This window comes from Cydia fagiglandana, chromosome 24, assembly GCF_963556715.1.
Source record: "Cydia fagiglandana chromosome 24, ilCydFagi1.1, whole genome shotgun sequence".
Classification (NCBI taxonomy): domain Eukaryota; kingdom Metazoa; phylum Arthropoda; class Insecta; order Lepidoptera; family Tortricidae; genus Cydia; species Cydia fagiglandana.
Genome location: NC_085955.1, coordinates 2,002,443 through 2,028,053, shown reverse-complemented (window position 1 = coordinate 2,028,053; position 25,611 = coordinate 2,002,443). Strand labels below are relative to the sequence as shown.

The following is a 25,611-nucleotide window of genomic DNA, read 5'->3' as shown; positions in this document are numbered from 1 at the left end:
CTCTGTAAGTACAATGTAGATTACAAATTATAACTTACAATCGGTTCTGCAGGTAAACATAGATAAAACCAGGGGCTAAGAAATTGAGAAGACTGACAACCTCCGTGTCTTATTATTGTTGTAGGCAAGGCTCGGAACCGGTTTTTTCAAAGCCCCGAAATAAACCAATATTTTTAATTATTTTATGCTCTTTACGAAGGACTCAATCATGTATTTAGGTAACAACGTCGTATTATCAGATAATTTCATTAAAAATGAAATAATAAAACAAAGAACGTAATAATACCGTTTTTTTTGTATGAAGAGAAAACCGGTTCCGAGCCTTGGTTGTAGGTTGCGCATAAAGCTAAAGCATTAAAGAAAAACTTATCATACCTACAAAAGGCGATTTAATGCCAAAACCAGTCAACCTTAAAGAAATGCTAAGTGTTAATTGTCTTTTCTGAGCAACTGAATTGTTATTATCTATAAGTGGAAACTGTTTTGGCCAATGTAATATCTTAACTGATTTGTTAATATGTGTAATATTCGCTGTTTGTTTCCCTTTAGTAAATAAATAAAAAAAAATTATGGACGGCGCTATTACTACTACCTACTAACTAACAACAAAAGAAAAAGGTTCTCGGTCTTCTCTATTTACTAGCCCCTAGTTTTACTCTAGAACGGAGTTTTTCTGGATTTCCGTACCGATTTCCTATACTTTATACGTAACGTAAACCAGGATGAAGAGACACGATTTTCAACTTCAAGGACGATTTTCGCCAATAAAATGATAAAAGTAAAAATTTTGATATCACTTTTTGAGTCTAGGTTTGTAGAGGCCCAACGGAGCCGACATGTCCCATAGATAAAGGCTCCTTCTAAATACGCAGATTAAAAAAAAAAAGAGTCTGGGTTAGTTCTTCAATTTACAGTCAGCAGCAGAAGTTGCTAAGCGGGCTAGGTGTTCAAAATGCAATAAACATTTCACGAGAATGACAGCCGTATTCTAACTTCAAGATATTCACAAGAGACGACACGTACTAGATCCATTCTAGATACGTTATAGTTTAGATATCAACTAGTTCTCTTTTGCAGCGCAATTCGGGCAACCAATGTCACTTTTACGTTAGATAGAGTAAGATATCTATTAGATGTGAATTGGATCTCTAAGTCATACCCTGTGGAAATCGTTCAAGAGTATCTCCAGAATCGCGCGAATGTCAAATTTGACAGGTTAGATCTTAAACATATCGTTATCGTATCTTGGTGATGTCTAAAATGTATATAATAATAATTTCAAAATCCGAATCGGGCCCTGAAACTACAATTTCGTATGATTTGGGGCTGTCCATAAATTACGTCATCGATTTTTGACCCCCCCCCCCTATAATCATCCAAAAATCATGCTTCAAATGACCCCATTTCCTCCTACTTCATGCTACCGTCATCCGATGTCCAGACCCCCCCCCTAATTTGAAATGACGTAATTTATGAATAGCCCCTTTCGGCAATGATTAATTTCATAGATTTATAAGCTACCAAATTATTAATAACCAAGTTTGGATGTTGTTAAAATTCCTCTACTTTGAGAGAAGTAAATGAATACTGGCAACATATTTTGTATATATATGTGTGTGTTTGCTGAGCGTAAAACACGAGCGTTCCACGCACACATCGATCGTGTTTCGGCTTCACTTTTGGCAGGTTAGCCGTATGGGGACTATCTGTCTATGCGTTATTAGTTTAAGATTAATTTATTTAGATTTACAGAACCGTTGACATCATTTGGGTACGGAACCCTCAAAAGACAAAACAATAGAATCGCTTTTAGAATACTCAGATTTAGATTTGTACTTGTAAATATTGTTTGGGTGAAATATGAACCCCTGAGTTGTATGGCGTACGCGAAGTCTAAACTTTTTGTTTTGATTTTGTATGGTTTTCGGATGATATTACGATATTTCGGATGCTTATTTATTTTTGCTTTTCGTTGAGGCAAGTTGTGGAAACTAGCCGAATGGTGTGTTATTTAAGCGGTTCCGTGGGAATCTGGCGAATCGGGAAACTGTTGCCAAAAGGAAATAAATAAAGGATGAGTCACGTTAGACCGGGCCGTGTCCGGGCCGGAGCTTCCGGTGCATCGTTTTCTATGGAAAGCATCACGTGATCGCTTGTCATGTCATGTAAAAGTTATCGCCGGAAACGGACACGGCCCGGTCTAACGTGAGTCATCCTTAATATCTCTAAAAACTAAAAAATGCACGTTTTCCCAGAGATAAGACCCAGCTTGGTCGATTTTTCACCCCCGAAAACCCCCCATATAGCAAATATTATCGAAATCGTTAGAGCCGTTTTCGAGATCCACGAAATATATAAATTTAAATATATGTATACAGGATGTCCCAAACTTATGGGACATGAAGGGGAAGTACCTTAAATATCGTAGATAGTGTATTTTGCTCAAAGAAGACTTTATGTTATTTTTAAAAGTTAGTAATTCTGCATTCATGGATTTTCTAAAAATTACTTGCTTCGTCTGGGAATCGAACCGACTTAAATGTAAAAAAATAATCATCCTACTTTTATGATGCCAATCGAAAGAATAGCTAAAAAATAATAACTCTGCTTAAGTAACATTGTATTTTAAAAGAAAGGAACAACGTAAAAAGATTATACTACTCTTTGAGTTGCACCATATGATAAGAAAATCAACAGGTAGCGGACTCATTAAAAGATTGGCGATTTGCGTAAGACAAGAGGGATCACATTTTGAGAATTTAATTAATTAATTTACAAAAAAAATACCCACTTAATTGACTACGGCAGTTTCATGTATGTTTTTAATTTGATTAAAATGATTAATTTCACGATGTTCCTTTCTTTTAAAATACAATGTTACTTAAGCAGAGTTATTATTTTTTAGCTATTCTTTCGATTGGCATCATAAAAGTAGGGTGATTTTTTTTTGACATTTAAGTCGGTTCGATTCCCAGACGAAGCAAGTAATTTTTAGAAAATCTATGAATGCAGAATTACTAACTTTTAAAAATAACATAAAGTCTTCTTTGAGCAAAATACACTATCTACGATATTTAAGGTACTTCCCCTTCATGTCCCATAAGTTTGGGACATCCTGTATATATATGGGTACAAGAAAGATTTTCTTTTAAGCTACTCACGTACTACCGAACTTAATCATTTTTGCGGTGAGTGCACCAGAAGCGTGGAAATTGCTATTTCCTTAAAATAGGAATATCAACTTGGTGTTTTCTTATCGCTCTCAATAATGAGGTGGCACAAGTACCTAAAGGATGACTCTCGCTAGACCGGGCCGTGCCCGGGCCGAGGCGTCCGACATGTCATTTGGGGTCATCCATTAATTACATCACACGTTTAGGGGGAGGGAGGGGGTCAAGAAAATGTGACATATTGTGACATGGGGGAGGGGGGGAGACACAAACTTTGTGACGTCACTTTAACTTCATCAGTAACCGAAAATTTATTTAAATTATTTTATTCGCTGTACATTTATATAACAAGTTTTTAAAACGATAATCGTTTTTATTCGTTTTATTTTCTGTCCTAAGCTGTTTTGGGTTATAAAATTACTAATATTTATATCGTCAAAGATATTTTGATAAAATATTAATAATACTTAGGTACTTACTTAATTCTATTTGGCGATTTCGTAGAAAAAATGTGACGTCACACTAGGGGGGAGGGGTTTGCCAAATGTGACCAAGTGTGACAAGGAGGGGGGAGGGGTCAAAAAACCTAGAAATTCGTGTGACGTAATTAATGGATGACCCCTTTTCTATGACGGCTGATCGGTGATCACATGCATTCCATAGAAAATGAAGCGCCGGAAGCTCCGGCCCGGCCCCGGCGCGTAAGTCAAAGTACCTTTTGACTCAGACTGACTACGTTACTGCTGCAAATGCTAAAATCCGGGCAGCAACTCTTTTGACATTTGCGGCAGTAAGCTCCAATGCTGCTGCAGTTGACTGCATTACTGCAGGAAACGTCAAATTTCATACAGACATTTTCTGCAGCCGTACCACCACTTTTCTTGATTGTTTTATAGTATAAAATATAGTAAATAATAATGATGGCGGTGAATATAATATATTTCCTAAACCGAATTGAAAATGTGCACGGTAGTGCATCCGTCAAGTCAAGTAGCCCATAATATTTATTTATTTATTATTTACTTAATTTATACAAGATTCTGAACAATGACGAAAGGCTAAAATAAAAGTTTATTGCATATAGTTTATGTTTTGATACACATTACAAATTAGTCTTAATATTGACTCAATTTACAAATAATATTGACTCAATTTAATTCAAACTAAGCGAAAACTATGCTCTCGATCCAGTCGGCATAGTGAGACACTTTAGTGTAGATCCCCGGGTCTCCGATGTTACCGCAGCCCTTACCGAACGAGGTGACACCAATAATGGTGTACATGCAGTGGACCTGACGGTTCTGGATAGTGAGCGGGCCGCCGCTGTCGCCCTGACAAGAAAACAAGGTATTTTCTACGTAAGATTTAATATAATACATTGTGTAAAGTCTATTTCAATAGAACTTGCTAACTATGTAAACAAACCACGTAACTTTGTTTTATCACTGTTTCTCTTTGAATTTTCACACTACCTCATCAAATACCATTGAAACCATACACATATACACTATTGAAACGGTCCGTTCCGTAAAAAACATAAATATATAACTGTATCTTGGATAATTAATTAAAAGTTTAAAATGGTTTCATAAGTTAGGTTATTAGGACCTGATGAAATGACGGTTTTGTTTCTTTTAAATTCTACAATTGTCTATGATGGGTAGTGTTGTAACTAAAGTTTGTGATATAAACCCGGTACACACTACCCAACCCACGCTCTGAACCTACCGCCGCGGTTATAAAATACATTAATATATCATTCTTAAGTATTAATTTGTCTTTTGATCGTGATTAAACTAATTAAAAATAAGTAAGTAACCACTTGTTTTTTACTTTTGGTATTTTATTATTCGATATGGTTTGACATTAGTAAAGTAGTAAGTAGGAGTCTTGCCCATCACTAGTAAATTCATCATTCAGAGACAATTTCAATATGGCGGTTTGTTTACATAGTTAGCAAGTTCTATTGAAATAGACTTTAGGGGGGTAAGTGAAATATTGCAATCGAGGGTGACATTTCAACAACAGTTCTGTGCTGTTGTTATGTAGCTTTTAACTGTATTTCATTTCGTGTGTATTTTTAACTGTATGCTGCCCAATAAAGTATATTTACTTACTTACTGTAGGTACAAAATTTATCTGACAAGTGTCCTTGGACTGCGTGTAATCCCCGTAGCAGACCTGCGTGTCCGGGTCAAAGCCACGATGTTCCGGCTGGGACGGAACTTGGCGCTGCACTCTTCCTCTTACCTGACAAGTGTCCTTGGACTGCGTGTAATCGCCGTAGCAGACCTGCGTGTCCGGGTCAAAGCGGTTCACGATGTTCCGGCTGGGACGGAACTTGGCGCTGCACGCTTCATCTTACCTGTCAAGTGTCCTTGGACTGCGTGTAGTCACCGTAGCAGACCTGCGTGTCCGGGTCGAAGCCACGATGTTCCGGCTGGGACGGAACTTGGCGCTGCACTCTTCATCTTACCTGACAAGTGTCCTTGGACTGCGTGTAGTCGCCGTAGCAGACCTGCGTGTCCGGGTCAAAGCCCTTGGCGATGTTCCGGCTGGGACGGAACTTGGCGCTGCACTCTTCATCTCTGAACTTATTCAGTGTCACCTGCCAATTTTTAAATAGGTTTTTTTAAGTATCAGTGCCATCAGCGGAGATATAACGTAAACGTACTTGTGCTCGACGCGGTCCCAGTGCATGTCATCTTGAAACTTAAGTCATTGTCAATAATGTCAATAGTGTCCATAATAGGTGATAGCAAGGTGTCATCTATTGGGTATTAGCATGTCGGTCGAGCATTAGGACGTTTACCTTATATTTTGCCACAGCTCATGGGAGCCTGGGGTCCGCTTGACGACTAATCCCAAGACTTGGCATAGGTACTAGTTTTTACGAAAGCGACTGCCATCTGACTTTCCAACCCAGAGGGTAAACTAGACCTTATTGAGTAGTAGTACGAGCCGGGGTTTGAACCCGCGACCTCCAGATTGCAAGTATCACGCTCTTACCGCTAGGCCACCAGCGCTTTTGTTTACCTTATGGTTCCTCTACACGATGGGCCAGTGCCGGCCACTCCAAGGGACGCATTTATGCGTTAGAGGGAGCAAGTGATATTTCTATCTCATTCTGCCTCATGGCTACGTCTCTTGTAGTGGCCGGCGCTGGCCCATCGTGTAGAGGAGCCATTATGCATTGAGCTATTATTACTATAGAGAAGCCATACCAAACAATGAAATTTTCGCAATCGGAACTTGTACCACGCGAACAAAACGTCGTATTTAAGCGCCGTAAAATTCATGGCGCTTACGTGTTAAGGTCACGAGACACGCTCCTCGTTATGGTTTGTTGCCAAAATAACATAAAGTCATGGCGCAAACTACTGGTTCTCTGTTCTATATAGTCGCTCCAATAAAAGTCTGCAGCGGATTTGATAGCCCACGCAGTGTAAGCGTTATTTATACGTCATTATTTCATAGAGTATGACGTTTAAAATGACACTTGCACTGCGTGGGCTACCAAAACCGCTGCAGACTTTGTACGGTCTAACTCTACGTACTATCGTATAATAGTTACTAATAGTTAGAAGGTATATTAAATTTGTGACTAATTAGGTCAATTGGTATACGTACCTTCTGTAAATAATCGGCATTGCTTCCCATCCAAGTGGTAGCGCCCCAGCCAGTAGCCACAGCTTTGGAATGGTCCCCGCCAAATACATCTAGACACGCTGGTACCGTGGTGAAGTCCAATTTGATCCTGGAGACAGATCAAGTCAACCAAAGGACCATGGGCAACTTTGTATGGAGCCTTGCCCCAAAACCAACAGAGTTGAGAGATAGGTCATTAGATAGGTATTTCTCTGTACTTCATTTCGTTCTATGGGCACCAAGCGGAGTTCCATTGCAGAACAGAGATATTGGTATTTCAGCCAAAATGTCGTCACCCTTATTACCTAGGCAATAGGCAAGTAAGTAAATTAATTGCTGCAGGGTAGATGTTCGCGCACCGCCGGGCGAGCGCGTGGGCTGAGCGGGTGGATTCTATTGCCTAGGTAATAAGGGTGACGACATTTTGACTAAAATACCAGTATCTCAGTTCTGCAATGGAATTCCGCTTGGTGCCCATAGAATGAAATGAAGTACAGAGAAATACCTACTTATCTAATGACCTAAACTCTCACCACTGTTGGTTTTGGGGCAATTTTGACGTCATTTTAACACCGGCAGTGGGGAGACACTCCTGCCTTCGGGCAAACTCGGCTCCGTTCGGCTCAGCATTGCTCCGAGTAATTCTTAGGGATGGCACCACTTGACGTCCTTTTGCGAGCATGACCACATATAACATAACGACTTGAATTTTGACTACCCTAAATAGTATACCTACACTAGAAAGGGGGAGCATAATTCATCCCTGAATCGCTGTCAAACTTCGGTTTTGCAGGAGTGTCCTTTCTGTATGGTAGTACAGTGAAACCTGGTTAATTGGCACCTGTATAAATGGAAAACCTCAATAATTGCAACCAAAAGTCCGGTCCCGGTCCTTTGAGACCAAAAGACCTCTATAATTGAAATTTTGGAACCTCTATAATTGCAATCTAGATTTTTGTGCTTTTCGTAATTTTGCCTCTGTAATTGACCACATCGCAACTTAAGACCTCTATAATTGACACTGTGCTAAAAAATCCGTTATTCTTGCTCTTGTTTTTACCTCTATTATTGAAACGAGTCTTACTTATTACCTCTGTAATTGAAATAATGTAGTTGTAGGCAACAGAAACAATATTTTAATAGCAATGATCATTTTATTCATATCTCCATCCAGAATTCAATTTATTTATTGGGTATTTATAAACAGCCTGTAGTTAGGTGAAATAGTTTTGATCAAATAAAAACAAAGTATGCTTTTTACATTCTAATAAAAGTTTCTTCTACAATTCAAGGGAATTTTTTTAACCCATAAAAAAATAAAGAAAATAAAGTGGTAATTAATGTAGTGTAAAAGTGCAAGTATAGACAGAAGCAATATATAGACCAGAAACCCAGAACGTAAGCATGTAAATCTACTCTAAATGGTTATTTGCACCTCCATAAAAGAAATTTGTCAAAACACAACCTCTATTAATGAAAACCTCTATAATTGACACAACGATTTATTGAACCTCGTTAATTGACACGACCTGCTTAAATGAAAAACCTGGTTAATTGACAAAAACTGGTCGGTCCCTTGAGATTGCAATTATCCAGGTTCCACTGTACTATTATTTCTTCCGTGACACTGGTTAGTGGTTTTTAATGTGATATTGGCGACCTTTTACGTCTCCAAAAATGTATTATTAACCATAGAGACTACCTTGATGACTTGTTTGACCTAGTGGGTAGGGAATTTGCCTATGAAGCCGATGGTCCTGGCTTCAAATCCTGGGTAGGGCATTTATTTGCATGATGAATACGGCTATTTGTTCCTGAGTCACGTGTGTGCTGCTACAATCAGCAGATTTTTTTTTTGGTGGCTAATGCCTAATAGAGGGAAAAAGAAGAGGAAGACCGAGAATACATTATTTCAACCAAAAAAAGAAAAGGAAAAAGGAAAAAAAAGGAAAAGGATAAAGAAAAAAGGCAGAAGAAAGGAAGAAAGGAAGGAAGGAAGGAAGTAGGGGCGGAAGGGAGGAAGGAGGAGGGGGAAGGAGGAGGAGGAAGGAGGGAAGGGAGGGAAAAGGGTTCAAATTAGGTCGTGGCATACCAGAAGCTTATGGAGTTGGCAGAGGACCGTAAGAGTTGGAGATTGCTCCACCGACAAGAGCACAGCTCTTGAATTATAAAGAAGAAAAAGAGAATGACTACGGCTGTGGGGGTTATTACATTGCTTTGACACACTTACGGATCCTCAACCTCTAGCAGAGCAATGTCATGGTATTTTGAAGGCGCCTTATACTGTGGGTGTTTGATGATCCGTCTAATTCTGTGCACTTGAGAGGCGGACACGTCGTCAGTCCGCTTAAGAGTGCCGGTGATCGCGTAGGCCACTGGACCCCTGGAATAGAAGTTCGAAATATAAAAACTCACACCTGCAAATCCTTCACGTTTTCGCGTCTTCGTTTTCCTAAGAATTTACAATGGCATGTGATGCAAATCGAATGGGGTTGGCCGGTCGAAGTATTTTAAAAATGGCACCAGCATACGAGTTTGCCCTGTCAATCCCCTTTTTTTGTCGTGTAAGCATCTAACCCCTAGGCTGAGGAAGCCCATTGGGGGGTGGTATGTGGGGTGGACTCGCTCCTCCCGTGGCTTCTTCTGTTAGCCAGGGGGAGGGGAGGAGAATATCCGCTTATATCTCCTGCAGCGTCACCCTTTTTGCCGCTTTGAGCGTCATGTCATAGGATCCTGTGTGTCCTGCCGGGAATATGAACCGGTCGATGCCTTTCGACTGCCAGCAGCCAAGCAGTAATATATAACAACTCACAGATCTCTGGCTGAAGTACAGTGCCCCGCAGTGAGTATGAACCGGTCGCTGAGCAGTGTCCCGCCGCACTGCCACACCGCTGAGCCATTCGACTGCCCGTAGCCAAGCAGCACCTGAATAATTTTATGGCAAAAATTTCATTTTTGGTACAAGCTTTTATCGCTGACTGTAGTTTTCTTTCCACAGGCCATTAATACTCATCGAGACAATTCTAAAAACCCCAAACACAATTAGGTTTCGTTGTTTTATCACAGAGTTCCTATGACCACCTCTGGTCTCCATCATCAGATCAGCTCGATGACACCATAATATTGCATTGTCACCCGACTTACGTATGTATGCAAAATTTCAGCTCAATCGGAAACCGGGAAGTGGATCAGACTTAACTTGCAAGATTTGATTACAGACAACGGTCAGGTGAAACGAAATAAAAGCTTGTAAAAATACCTGTGTCAGTCGACTTCTTACTTCTCTTCAAGTGAAAGGGAAGGTCTCCGTTTGGGCTTGGGCAAAAATGCTTTTGTATTTCGTACGTGATCACCAGTCACCTGTCGACGTTCACCGCCCGGATGAAGTATAGTAGAGAAAGCCTGCCACTGTCTCTTACTCTGTTAGGATCTGTATAGGCGCCTATTATTAGGAGGACGGTCGACGATCGTGCAGAATGGAGAGTCTTGTTGCACTAAACAATGATTTAATGTAGTTGCAACCCTCAGTTACGAGGAAACGAGGAACAAGAAGGGCTTAGCGGTGAATTTGTTAACATACCATGTGAGGGAACTCTGTTCTCTTCGCGTTGTGGTTGCAGCGGTTGGCGCGGCCCATGCTGCCTGACAGAGAGAGGAAGACGAGGAAAAGAGAGAGAGGACAAGGACCATGTGAGGGAACTCTGTTCACTTGGCGTTGGTGCCGCCCACGATCATCTACATTGTGGTTCGTACATATGCTGATTTGTGTTAGTAGTCGCTGGTGAGAGAGGGAGACAGAGAGAGAGTGAGAGAGAGGGAAGGAGAGAGATATATAGAGAGAGAGAGGGAGAGTCAATATGTTTACCATGTGAGGGAATTCTCTTCTTTTGGCGCTGGTGTGCCGCCCACGTTCAGCTCATCTACGTTGTGGTTGGTACATATGCTGATTAGTGTTCGTAGTCGCTGGTGAGAGGGAGGGAGAGAGTAAGAGAGAGAGAGAGGGAGAGAGATAGAGAGAGAATCTGTTTACCATGTGAGGGAACTCTGTTCTCTTGGCGTTGGTGACGCCCACGTTCACAGCTCATCTACGTTGTGATTCGTACATAACGCTGATTTGTGTTGGTAGTCGCTGGTGAGAGGGAGGGAGAGGGAGGGAGGGAGGGAGAGAGAGAGAGAGACAGTATATTTACCATGTGAGGGAACTCTGTTCTCTTCGCGTTGGTGCCGCCCACGATCAGCTCATCCACATTATGGTTGCAGCGGTTGGCGCGGCCCATGCTGCCTGACAGAGAGAGGAAGAGGAGGAAAAGAGGGGGATAAGAGAGAGAGAGACAATCTGTTTACCATGTGAGGGAACTCTGTTCTCTTGGCGTTGGTGCCGCCCACAATGAGCTCGTCAACGTTATGGTTGCATCGGTTGGCGCGGCCCATGCTGCCTGACAGGGCTGTTTGCTCGCAGGGATACACCAGTTGATGTTGGTAGTCGATGCATTCTGGAAAATAAAAAATAAAGGATCACTCACGTTACACCGGGCCGTGTCCGACCAGAGTTTCCGGCGCATCGTTTTCTATTATTATTTTTTTATTTTATTTATTTATTGATAATGGGAAACAAACAGCGAAAAATAACACATATAGATAATTACAATTAAATATTACATAAGCCAAAACAGTTTCCACTAATTAATTAGCTCATTATGGTTGCTCAGACAAGACTTGTTTATACAATTCAATTCAATTTCATTCAAAAAATTAAAATATAAATGTGACATGCATTCATTTAATTTTACAATATTGAAAGTATTATCACGTGATCGCCTGGCATGTCATGTAAAAGTAATCGCCGGAAACGGACACGGCCCGGTCTCACGTGAGTCATCCTTAATATCTTTAAAAACCCAAAAAAGCTCTCGTGCGAACGGGGGCTAAGCAATTCTTTTTAAAGGGGCCCACTGATTAACAGTCCGTCGGACGGTATCGGCCTGTCAGTTGTTCGGAACTGTCAAAATTTTGTTCTAACTGACAGGCCGATACCGTCCGGCGGACTGTTAATCATCATAACCCATTGACATAGATATCTAGGGACTGGCTTTACGGACAATAATAATGAGGCATGACAGGGGCCAGTACAGCGGTGTGACACCGGTAGAACGCGATTGGTTGATGAGTTCGCATCACGCGCGCGATTGGTTGACGAGTTCGCATCACGCGCGCGATTGGTTGACGAGTTCGCATCACGCGCGCGACTGGTTGATGAGTTCGCATCACGCGCGCTATTGGTCGCAACTAGTTGCGTTAGACTGCACGATTGGCTGGAATTCGTGAGTCACACCGCTAAACTAGTACCATTTTTAGGGTTCCGTACCCAAAGGGTAAAACGGGACCCTATTACTAAGACTTCGCTGTCCGTCCGTCTGTCCGTCCGTCCGTCCGTCTGTCTGTCACCAGGCTGTATCTCACGAACCGTGATAGCTAGACAGTTGAAATTTTCACAGATGATGTATTTCTGTTGCCGCTATAACAACAAATACTAAAAACAGAATAAAATAAAGATTTAAGTGGGGCTCCCATACAGCAAACGTGATTTTTGACTAAAGTTAAACAACGTCGGGCGTGCTTTTGCATTTTTTTCCGTGTTTTTTTTTTGCTTTATGGTACGGTACCCTTCGTGCGCGAGTCCAACTCGCACTTGCCCGGTTTTTAGTGCCCGTAAGGCCAGTCCATAGATATATACGTTAATGTCATAACCCTTAACTTTACTTACTATCCCAAGCTTTCCGTCCGGTCTTCGCCGCCGTGCGGTCTGGCTCCACAGCAGCGCAGCTATCGACTATGGGCGTGTTGGGGCTATAGTCATACACTGGTACGAAGAACTCGGTCGTTGTTGTCCTGTTTAACAAAAACTTTTATTTAAGGCCCCGTTCGCACGACAGCTTAAAAAGCGTTGCGTTGACGTTGGCGCTTTTTTACCGTTTCTAATATTTGTGTTCATATGAACGCTTAAAAATTGCTTGTGAGTCATACTGCCACGGATGCATCTCAGCAAACCCATACTTTATTTGCTATTACGACGTATTATTTGAATATACTTAGCTTGAATATTTCAGGAATTAGTAAGCACAAGTTGACATTTTTAAGGTCGCACAAAGACACTTGACTCGAAAATGGAGTAAATCTACCGTATAATATTTGTGGCAGAGGGGGTAGCGCTACTATGCTCAGTCTGGAGGATGTCTGTAGCGTAGCGTGATGTCTTGTCTTGTCTGTAGCGTGAACCGTAGCCGTGAGCGAAATAATGAATAATGAAATAATGAAACTCGCATGCGACTTTTCGTATCGTCTAAATGAGCCTTTAAGGATGCGGTCTGCATAGGGGCTGTCCATAAATTACGTCATCTATTTTTGACGATTTTTGACCCCCCAAAATCATGCTTCAAATGACCCCGTTTCCTCCTACGTCATGCTACCATCCGATGTTCAGACCCCTCCCTAATTTGAAATGACGTAATTTATGAATAGCCCCATATATAAAGATAGAGTTTCAGGGGCATCATGAATCTGAATCATTTGGACGAAAATGCCTTCGCTGGCAACCTAGTGCTCCGGCAGTTGTGAGTTAAAATATTTGAACTAAATATAGTACCCTGGGCGAGGCGTGGTAGCGACGGGTCTTGCAGACGTGGTGGTGGGTTTCTCCACGCAGCAAATTATCACTTCGAAGCCTTCGAAGCCGCATCTCTGAGGAACAAATTTACAATAAATCTTGTGACAAGTCTAGAGTTAGACCAAAGGCATATGTAACTTCGTATAAGATGAATAAAGTCTAAGGAAAAATCGTGCCTCGGAAATCAAGAAAAAGTCATTCTCGGATAGATGGCGCACACACCTTTAGCCTATACTCGGCTAGATGGCGTGACGACACCGTTTCATATTTAACAATTTTAACACATAGACAAAAGTGAATGAACATGGATCAAAATGATATAAAAACAATTAAATAATTTATCCATATATATACATTTTTTGATAATTTTATACGTTTTCATTTTGAGTTTTAGTCGTGTGGCGGTATATGGCAGTAAATTTACTGTGACTACAAAATTTACTATGACAGGACCCCTCTATACTATCTATTCTTTTTAGTTAGACCAAGAAACGTCTGCAGCGATATTGATACCACACGCATGCAGTGCTCGTTATATTATAATTTTTCTGCTATGATCTTCTATTTATCATAGGTAATCAAATATACTGTTACTGTCTGTCCTTCGGGGCCCCGAGGATGGGGGCCATGGGCAAGGGCCCCGTGTGCCCTTATAGTAAATACGGTAAGCGTCAAGTTGTGTCAACCTGATAATTTCTCGGAGCTATGCTGTCGAACGGAGCCGAGAAGGCCAAAAAGAATCAGCCGCCCTAGCCAAGGTGACAATCGCTATCGCTTCGCGATCGAATCGCTTTGTTTCTCTCTATCACTCTTCCATATTGGTGTGATAGTGACAGTTGCGATGGTTGCGTTTCGTGCGTTACGAAGCGTTAGCGATTGGCATGGTCTACGGGGCGGGCCGGGGACGTCATCTTGTAAATTATGTAAAGGGTCAAACAGAAAACTGTGTTCGCGTCTTTTCTGTAGACATACACAAAAGTTAAGGGCTAGAAAGCTTAATTTTCTTATTTAACTATTGCCCATAGGAGAGAAAAATGTACTGTTCGCGCGAACACACTAGTTTTCTCTCCTGTGGGCAATAGTTAACAGCTTGGGGGCATGTAGATACTGATTTTATCATAGTTCTCTAAATAAAAGGAGGACCTTTTCACATGGATAAGGGTAAGAAAATTAACCTTTATAGCCCTTAACTTTTGTGTATGTCTACAGAAAAGACGCGAACACAGTTTTCTGTTTGACCCTAAAATGTAAGTTTAGTGCTTACGGGCAGTTTCCACCACTGGCTCTTGGGGTTATCTGTCACGGCCTGACAGTCGCGGAGTGTTTTGCAGACGCCGGGGACGCCATCTTGGAGACAGCTGTCACCGGGAGCTGAAAATTATGGTTTGAGCATGGTATAATAATATACTCCGCCTGGTACTCTCTTCCCGTCTTTTCTAGGTCACCTGACTGACACAAGCCTACGTCATCATGCGACAGCGCTATATGATAATATGCGATAGCGCTATATATAGCGGCCATGTTATTGTGACGTAGGCTTATGTCACTTTGGGAAGAGAAGACTATGGGTTTGAGGTCCGTTATTAAGAATTACTACCCTCATGTACGTCCCATCACGTATATTCCTTGTGGCCGAAGGGTGTCGTATTTCGGGGGTCCCGGAGACAGAAATATTAACCACTTTATGAACAAAAACTGTAGGTGTCGCTAGCTCATAACACATTGAAAAAAAAATTGAACCTTTTTTTTTTTAAACAAGTAATATTAATATTTTTTTGTAGAGGTGAGTTTTAATTATAGAACATTGACTAAGGCTTTCAGAAAATTTGTGTGGGTAGTTCGTGAAATAATAATTATTTTTAATACATCTTAAAAATGACGTAAGTCAGAAACTATCAAACATAGAAGATGTGACTTGTCTTGGGCAAAATAATAGACACCGTTAAAAGGGATGTTTAAGTACAAAAAAAATCGATACTCTATAATAAAAGGTCGCAAATGTATGAAAGTCAGACCGTAGCCTTTACACTAGCGATTTAAATCTAGATTACTTCAAGATTCGTCCTCTTGATATAGTTCGTTTTTTTAGCATTAGAAAGAACTCCACAGAAGTAAGCGTGCAGTTTTTATCAGGCTCTTTAATTGTTAATTATCATGAATTATCTAATTTAGCATGGTCAATACATATAATTTACTTCAAATTATTACCGCTAAAAAGCCGGATTTGGAACCCCAAGCTAACTTCTGCGAAGTTCTTTCTAATGCTAAAGACGGACTGCAGGTATTAATAAAATTATTATAAAGTAATCAAAAAACTATACCTACCTATAATAATAATCCAGTAAATTTGTCGAATTTTGTAACCTGGCTCTTTTGCGTCAAATCCGGTAGTTCTGATTTATTGCAGGCATGTTTATGATGTTGGCCCAATGAATAATCCAAGTTTGTGACTTCGAGCGCCGAACGCAACTTTGTCAAAAATCGAATAAACCGCAATTTTTTTTAGATTTGGGCGATTATAACCCTAAAGTACTAGTTTTTGATAATAACTTTCTAGGGCGTTTTTAAAGTAGACTAAAAAAGTTCTTAGGTATAATATAAGGGTTAGGTAGGTAATTTATATGGAATTCATCACCGCCACGTTCTACAAAATATTTATTTTCCAAAAAAAAAAAAATATTTTTAGCAAAATAGGCACTCATACATTTTTTTATGGAAAATAAATAGTTTGTAGAACGTGGCGGTGATGAATTCCATATAAATTACCTACATAACCCTTATATTATAGCTAAGAACTGATGTAAAATTATAAAATTTTGAAAGGATTTATCTCGGAAAATATTAGATGTACAGAGACAATTCTAGTGTCTTATTGTAGCAAATTTATTCTACTTTAAAAACGCCCTAGAAAGTTACTATCAAAAACTAGTACTTTAGGGTTATAATCGCCCAAATCCAAAAAAAATTGCGGTTTATTCGAATTTTGACAAAGTTGCGTTCGGCGCTCGAGGTCACAAACTTGGATTATTCATTGGGCCACCATCATAAACATGCCTGCAAAAAATCAGAACTACCGGATTTGACGCAAAAGCAAAATGTATAATTTTACTGTATTATAAAGAACATTACCTTGAGACGCCACTCCGTACAAGAAGCACAGCACTATAACACTTGGCAGTTTTATCATGATTCCAATTAAGCACTTCAGTTATGTTTTTGATTCTTAGTATTAATTATTTCTCATCATGTCATCACCTCAAATTCTAATGGAGTTAAAGGATAAAAAATACAAACTTAATTTATAAGGGGTCATCCATTAATTACATCACACGTTTAGGGGGAGGGAGGGGGTCAAGAAAATGTGACATATTGTGACATCCCATACAACCATTTCCAGTCGCCGTTACGACGCGGTGTAGACACATCTTGTGTCGACACCGTCTGTTTCGGTCACAATTCCAGTCGCAGAGTCGTCGCCGTGTCGACACAGTTACCAGAAATGGGGAAGGGTCGACACATGACACAAAGTGACATAAAGTGTGGTCGCCGTGTGCACACATTGTTTCGGGTTTGCGACTACTTTATGCCAATATCATTCGTTCATTCGTTCATTTTGTTCCTGTCAAATGGAAACTGTCAGATGGAAAAATAGTTAAATAAAAATAAGTGTCATTAATACGCCATCTCTAAAACGGATTACAAGACGTAATTATATATTGTTTGCATTTATATTACAATAGGACTTAAATTATAATGGGGAATTAAACTGCTCGAGTGATTTGATAAACTAAGTGTAAATAATCAACGCGCCACCACATTGTTTTAGTTTAGCCGGAAATGAAATTGTTTACTTCTCAGTGCCTGTGTTCATAAATATATTATTTGATGCATTTTTAGTACTTCGATGCGTATACTATACTTAAATAACAGAAATAACGCTTTACATACTACGAAACTTGTTAATTATGATGTATAAATATGGTTTAAGGCTGAGAAATATTGCAGTCACAAAGTAGTCGCAAATGTTTCGACTTTGTGTCGACTCTGTGTAGACACATGACACGCGCTGTCAAAAGTAATAACAAAGTTACTGGATTTGCAAAATGGCTCCTTGTGTTCATTTGTTTTCAGATATTCTCAAAGTGTAAAAATGCCGTGGTCAGAGATGGGACTTAATAGATTAACTGTTTATTCGACTAATTAATGGAATAAAAAAGTTAATCCTCAAATTTTAATCGCGATTAGTTTAGTCGACCTAACATAGATTGAAATTGAATTAATCTGAATATTAATCGAATAAATTATCGATTAAATCTCGGTTGGAAGTTGACAGGGGGCCATTTTTGTACGTAAAAATAATAGAAATGTCTTGCATGCAGATGGTAGCCAAACACTTTGTCATAAAAGTGGAGATAGGTGTCGATTTATAGGTTTTAGGGAGTGCCGATTTCGAAAATGATGACCATTTTGGAATCCAAAATGGCGGCCATGCACTATGTTATAAAAGTCGTCATGGATGTCGTTTTATAGGTTTTAGGGGGCCCCGATTTAGAAAATGATGACCATTTTGAAATCCAAAATGGCGGCCATGCACTATGTCATAAAAGTCGTCATGGGTGTCGTTTTATAGGTTTTGGGGGGCGCAGATTTAGAAAATGATGACCATTTTGGATTACAAAATGGTGGCCATGCACTATGTCATAAAAGTCGTCATGGGTGTCGTTTTATAGGTTTTAGGGGGCGCAGATTTCGAAAATGATGACCATTTTGGATTCCAAGATGGCGGCCATGCACTATGTCATAAAAGTCGTCATGGATGTCGTTTTATTGGTCATGGTCATCATTTTCGAAATCTGCTCTTCCTAACACCTACAAATCAACATCCATGACGGCTTATATGACAAAGTGCACGGCAGACATCTTGGAATCCAAAATGGTCATCATTTTCGAATTCTGCACTCCCTAAAACCTATAAAACGATATCCATGACGACTTTTATGACATAGTGCATGGCCGCCATCTTGGAATCCAAAATGGTCATCATTTTTGAAAGCGGGGCCCCCTAAAACCTATAAAACGACATCCATGACGACTTTTATGACATAGTGCATGGCCGCCATCTTGGAATCCAAAATGATCATCGTTTTCGAATTCTGCAGTCCCTAAAACCTATAAATCGACATCCGTGACGACGCAAGTTATCTTTATTTTCAGATCTAACAAATTGCTACAGAATACAAAGGACAAAAAAAGAAGCAAGGAGGTAATGAAACAAGCAAAAATACAGATGATTCCTCGACGCAATTGTATGCTTCTTAAATTGTGTCCAGATTTTTTTGTCATAAAAGTTTTTATTTTTCACATATTACTCTCACATCAAGTTCCGTGACATTTCGACCTTGTAATTTTTTAAGTAAATGTTTTTGTTTATCTATGAGGATCTCACTAGAATAATATAACCAAGCTATGTTTATATTTGATGATTGAAATAGCAGGACATGCCTCAAATGGAAATGGGCAGGACACATAGCCAGATACAGAGACAGAAGGTGGACACTTGAATCGACAAAATGGAAGGGACCAGCAGGGAAGAGACGCCAAGGAAAACCAAAAAAGAAATGGATAGAAGATATTATCTCAGTAGCGGGTCCAGAATGGATTAATACAGCTCAAGACAGAGATAAATGGAAGAAGTGTGAGGAGGCTTTCACCCATAAGGGATCCACATAAGAAAACGAAAAACAAAATGTATAACTTACATCTATTTAAAATATTGTAACTTTTAAAAATGTGGAAATAAAAAGCTATTTTATTATTATTATATCTTTCCCATCACGGAACAATGGTGTTCCGGACCTTTGGGAGGCGTGCGCGGAGCCGAAGCCAACACGTAGAGGCCCTTTTGACACTTATATTATTATTATATTATTATTATGATTGAAATAGTAACGCAAAAATAAAAATTATATTTGTGTCTTATATTCCTGCCGAAGACTTTTATTTTTCCTTTTCCTTCTACACAAGTTTGGCCAAGTAATAAGAATTTAGGGCTCTCAATTTTATTTTGACTTCTACAACAGTAAAGCTACGAGACCTTGTTTGGTATCATTTTCGTATAAATTCGCAGTACCAAATTTAGTTATGGTATCACATTGACACCATTCCAAAGTAAAAACATATAAACTTATTAAAATACTTTCTTTTAAACTCCTCTTCACGCTTAAACTGCTGAACAGTTTTAATTTAAATTTAGTACACATATATTTTGAGTCCCGAGACAGGACATAATAAGTTATCTCAAAAATCATCCTTTAAAGGTGTGAAATGAGGTGTCGGGGGGAATTCAGAATTGACTTCTTGAAGTTAATACTGTTTAAGTTTAGGTTTGTAGTCATTTTTAACTAAATCAAAGATGTAGACCATCCCAAATTTAATATAAATCGGTTTAGCGGTTATTGATTTCCCGTACAAATTTCCACGCCACTTTTCACACCTTCAAAAGATGATTTTGGTTATAAGATCTATCCTATGTCCTGTTCCAGGACGCAAACTATTTCTATACCAAATTTCAACGAAATCGGTTCAGCGGTTAAGCGTCAAAAGGAGTTTAAAAAAAACCGGCCAAGTGCGAGTCGGACTCGCGTATTAAGGGTTCCGTACATTAAGTCCGACTCGCGCTTGACTGCACATTTCTAATAGGTTTTCCTGTCATCTATAGGTAAAGAACTATTTTGTGTATTCAGACGGATAGACATACAGACGCACGAGTGATCCTATAAGGATTCCGTTTTTTGCTTTTGAGGTACGGAACCCTAAAAAGATTTTTTTTAATTTTGTGGAATGGTGTCAATGTGATACCGTAAATGGATTCAGCAACCCAGATTTATGCGAAAACGATACCATACACGGCCTAGCACCTTCACTGATGTAGATATATCAAGATAAAATTGAGAGTCCTAAATAAACTTTCAAGAGCGGATATCTCAAAAACTATTCAACATATCGAAAAAATTGACTGAATAAACTTGTAACAAATTAAATTAACTTTCATTTTGTATAAGTGGCCATGTCGCTAAGATGCATAGTTTCCGAGATATAATCGAAAAACCGGAAAATGGGACCTTCAAAGCCCCCTCTCTTCCCCCCGCTCAAGGGCTACGGCCGGGGACTTTTGATATGTTCACCTCCTAACTTGTACTAACCAAGTTACAGAGTCAAAAATTGTGTTCCGAGCATTTCCCTCTACAACTTTTTGGAGCATTCGTTGGCTGACCTAAGTAGCTTTTGCATTTCTTTAAAAACTTTTCTGTAAAAGGTTGACGGTCGTTAGGTGTTTATATGGTTTTGGTCGATTATTATCATTTGCATCGCCCATGATGACTTACTAGAATTACTTACGAGAACACGAGACACTAATAGTAGTTTGACAAACCTTGGTTTTCAAGAGGTATTTTATAATGACATTTGCTGTCACAAATTTGCTGTCAGATTTAGTCGCAAACCGCACGCAAAGTGCACACAAATGTGTCGACACCTTGTTACGGAAAAGTGTACACACGGCGACGACACTTTGTTTCGAAACAATTCTAGACACATTGTGTGGACTCTGTTACGACACATCTGACATTTAGTTACCACTTTGATGATTCTGCGACTGGAATGGTTATATGGGATGGGGGAGGGGGGAGACACAAACTTTGTGACGTCACTTTAACTTCATCAGTAACCGAAAATTTATTTAAATTATTTTATTCGCTGTACATTTAAATAACAAGTTTTTAAAACGATAATCGTTTTTATTCGTTTAATTTCCTTTCCTAAGCAGTTTTGTGTTTTAAAATTACTAATATTAATACCGACAAAAATATTTTGATAAAATACTTTGGTTTTTTTTTTTTTTACTTTTTTTTGATACTTAGGTACTTACTTAATTAGATTGGGCGATTTCGTAGAAAAAATGTGACGTCACACTAGGGGGCCTTTGCCAAATGTGACCAAGTGTGACAAGGAGGGGGGGAGGGGTCAAAAAACCTAGAAATTCGTGTGACGTAATTAATGGATGACCCCTAATAGGAATACCTTCGTATTGGTAATGATTCACCTATAGTCAGACAAAAAATAATCGAAATTATAGTCTGTATCTTTAGGTATTTAAATAAAAGTAAAAAAAATCTACCCTCAAATGGCTCGTTAAGCCAGTTAAAATCGTGTCCTAGGACAGAAAAGTAAAACTTTGATCCCTCCTAGCAGGGAAGAAAAGTGCCACTTTGATCCCTCCTAGCGGGGAAGAAAAGGCCCTTTTTCGAATATCAATATTAACACGAGCGGTTGAACAACAACTTTGCCACGCCAAACCGTATGAAGGTAATGTAATAACTGTATTGTCAATATGTAAACACATCTTGGACGTTGACCGCCGTAACACGATTCTGGTTAAACAATTTGTCACGGTTTTGATCTTGTTTCGATACTACCTTGAAGATAACTGCGCTGATGGCCTAGCGGTAAGAGCGTGCGGTGACCAATGAGTTTTTCGGAACTTATGTACGAAATATCATTTGATATTTACCAGTCGCTTTTCGGTGAAGGAAAACATCGTGAGGAAACCGGACTAATCCTAATAAGGCCTAGTTTACCCTCTGGGTTGGCAGGTCAGATGGCAGTCGCTTTCGTAAAGACTAGAGCCTACGCCAATTCTTGGGATTAGTTGTCAAGCGGACCCTAGGCTCCCATGAGCCGTGGTAAAATGCCGGGACAATGCGAGGAAGATGATGATGACTACCTTGAAGATCATTCTGATCGAAGCGCAATGAAATGACATTTGTGCGTCAGAGAGCCTATCGCGAACCACGAACGAGGTGCTGCCTCTCTGTCGCACTTGTAAATTCGTATGTAAGTGTGACAGGGAGGTAACACGTCGAACGTGGTTCGCGGTGGGCCCCCAAATTCGCGCCAGTCACTAAGACGATCGGTCGTATCAAAACCAGAACTCCTAGCGTAAAGTTCATTCTATAGCGGTCGGCAACAGGCGGCCCGCGAACCTCTCGCTTGCGGCCCGCGAGCCTGTCTGGCTATTTTGTATGTAATATTGACAAACGAACAATGTCTGGTAAAGTCATTATAAATATTAACAAAGTGGGGCCCGCGTCAACTTCTTTAACTATTTATGGATACATTGTCGAATCTATTCCAGGGGTCTCCAAACTTTTTTACCTGAGGGCCATATTGCGCCTCAGAAACTTCCCTTGGGCGCTTTGGGTGCGTGACGAGCGCGACGCGGTCTATTTTAGTAGTAGTAGTAGTAAAACACTTTATTGTACAAAAAAAACAAAACAAAACAGGAAAAATAACATTCGTCATTAGTACAAAGGCGAACTTATCCCTTTAAGGGATCTCTTCCAGTTAACCTTTGAGCAATTGAGGGAGAATTGGAGACGGTAGACATCCGTACTGTACCAACAGCGTAAATAAAAGAACAATAAAGAAAATTATAATGGGATTTTGAACATGGCGCCAAACGGGAAACTCAAAATCCCATGCAAACGCGTACGTAAGGTCACGCTATCAAATGAAAACGCTATAGTTCTATAGTTCGTTTTTTTAGCATTAGAAATAAGGTAAAACAACCTTGAAGTGTCTTTTAATTGAAAAACACATTTTAAAAATAAGTCACGGCAAATATGTAACAATTATGAATCTAATACGATCATTTATATTCTTCTGCTTTCATAAGTAATAGCTTTTGATTTTTAAAAAGCATTTTTCAATTAAAAGACATGTCAAGATCGCTTACCTTCTTGCAAGTTCTTTCTAATACTAAAAAAAATGAACTATAGGTACATCCGCGCCAATCACCACAAGAACGGTCATATCAAAACCAGTTCAAAACCGTAAAAAGTTATGATTGTTATGAATCTGAATTGGTCTCCGTGCAGACAAAGTATAAGGAAAATGGTAAACTTAAGGAAACAGTAAGCTGGTATATGGTATTAATTTAAATATCATTAAGATACAAAATACAAATCGCATAAACAATTAATCTGATAACTTTTAAATGAAGGAGGGAGGTAGAATACCAAGAAGTCTGCAGCGAATTTGATAGCCCACGTAGTGCAACTAAGAGTCGGACCAAAAAAAGTCTGCAGTGGATTTGATAGCCCACGTAGTGCAAGTAGAGTCGGACCAAAAAAAGTCCGCAGCGGATTTGATAGCCCACGCAGTGCAAGTGTCATTTATACGTCATAATTTCATAGAAGTTTGACGTTTAAAATAACACTTTCACTGCGTGGGCTATCAAATCCGCTGCAGACTATTCTTGGTCTGACTCTAGTAACAATTAGCTTGGTCCGGTTTGACTCTTGACATTGGCCCTGTGCAGAGGGCCTACCGCGAACCACGTTCGAAGTGTTGCCTCCCTGTCAACCTTACGGACAAATTTACAAGTGCGATAAAGAGGCAACACGTCGAACGTGGTTCGCGGTAAGCCCTCTGAATTTTAGTCAAACATCAAAAAAAACAGACTTATGTTTGTGTCAAAACAACAACAAACTTGTTTAACTTTTTGTTGTTAAAAAACAATTTTTTCTAACTCAAACCCAAATGTTTTCAATTCAAGTGAATAAAATAAAAATCTTAGGTAACTAAAGCACTGTTTCTCACAGAAATCACTTAGTATTACTGCACCGTCCACAGAGGTCACGGTCAAAACAAGTGAATCACGGTCGGGTGCGCACGCGGCGGCTCGGCGCTGGCGCAGACTCACAACTGTCATGGCGGACTGGTCATTAGTACCTAATTAGGTGTCTTGGAGCCATCTTCACGCTTCTTAACTAAGTAGTAAAATTCGGACTCTAGGATGGTAATTTAGTCAAATGGTATTTTAGTTACTAAATGTGTTTGAACACAGAATATTTTGTCGAGTAGATTAGTCAGGGATTCAGTCAAGTGGATCCATTTTATTCAGTTTTTTCTGCATAGTAAACAAAAATTAACATTCCGTAAAACGGGATCAACAGAAATCGCGGGGTGAATAGAGACATTTTGTACTTTTTGCTTAGAGGATATAACCAACGGAGACGCCATGTCTATAATTTTCGGTACAAAAAATTCTGCCGTTTTTTTCGGGGGAGGGGCACATCAAATGTATATATACGTAACGTTAACATAGCCATGTCAGATAAACGTCAGTCCATACATGTGTTTGACATGTGGTTCACCATTAGCCGCCTTTTTTCGACAGAGGGGAACGTCTGTTAATGACCACTCCGTTTGGTTAATATTCTCTAAGACTTTTTGTTTATGATTGAAATGAGACACTCCTTTGACAAACTATTTTTATAAAAGAACCTCCTTCTCCATTACTTACCTAATGCAACACAAAAGTGTTTTGACATGTTTGACGTTGACACAGTCATCGTATTGTTTGTTTGCTTCATTACTCATTAAGTCATTACTTTAATTTCTTTCTCATTTAATTAGATTTCGTAATGAAATAAACAAAAATACTAGCAAACTACTGTATATCTACTGTCATGCAAGGTTAAGTTATTTTGCAATAAGGTCACAAACAGACATCGGATTCCGTGGGGCGAAACTTCTTGACAGCTAGGGACTTCCTACGTCGATAAACTCATTTATCGATACTAGTTCTATATACTAGTGACCGCCCCCAACATTGTGTGTGTTTTTCGTAACTATTGTTCTGAAGACCAGTATGAAATTCATACATAGCGTCTAAAATAATCGGTAGGTTACACATAGATAAGGCTAGTACCGATTGCATTATAAAATAGTTGATACCCATTATCTTAACCTCTTCAGATAATTAAATAGAAGTACCTTACCTACTTAGACACTCACTATGAAACAATACTTGTCAATGTCATCAGACACTGTCATTCTCATTTGTAAAGACGTGCTATTTATTACAGATTTTATATTTATGAGTGAAAATAAATAATGCCTCTTCAAAAAATAGAAGACTTGCTTAAAAAGCATCCTGAAATAATTAAACGCGGGTCTAAGCTACGCTGTAGCCAATGTCAAGTGACCTTTCATCGCAAAAATTATTCTCTTGCTAGGCACTTGAAAACCGGAAGACATACAAGTATTCAAGAAGAAAAATATAAA

At 39.5% G+C, this 25,611-nt stretch overlaps 1 protein-coding gene across 1 annotated transcript; it reads right to left on the bottom strand.

Annotated features, from left to right (window-relative positions):
* Positions 1–4,301: 4,301 nt before the first annotated feature.
* LOC134676269 (trypsin-1-like) lies at positions 4,302–24,226 on the bottom strand. The gene is made up of 11 exons (XM_063534636.1): positions 24,142–24,226; positions 16,612–16,745; positions 14,747–14,853; positions 13,462–13,556; positions 12,583–12,707; positions 11,163–11,311; positions 9,631–9,743; positions 9,049–9,201; positions 6,801–6,927; positions 5,647–5,778; positions 4,302–4,501 (listed from the first exon to the last, which is right to left on the bottom strand). The coding sequence occupies exons 2-11, from the start codon at positions 16,667–16,669 to the stop codon at positions 4,334–4,336; spliced, it is 1,227 nt and encodes a 408-aa protein (XP_063390706.1). The 5' UTR covers positions 16,670–16,745; positions 24,142–24,226; the 3' UTR covers positions 4,302–4,333.
* Positions 24,227–25,611: the final 1,385 nt, after the last annotated feature.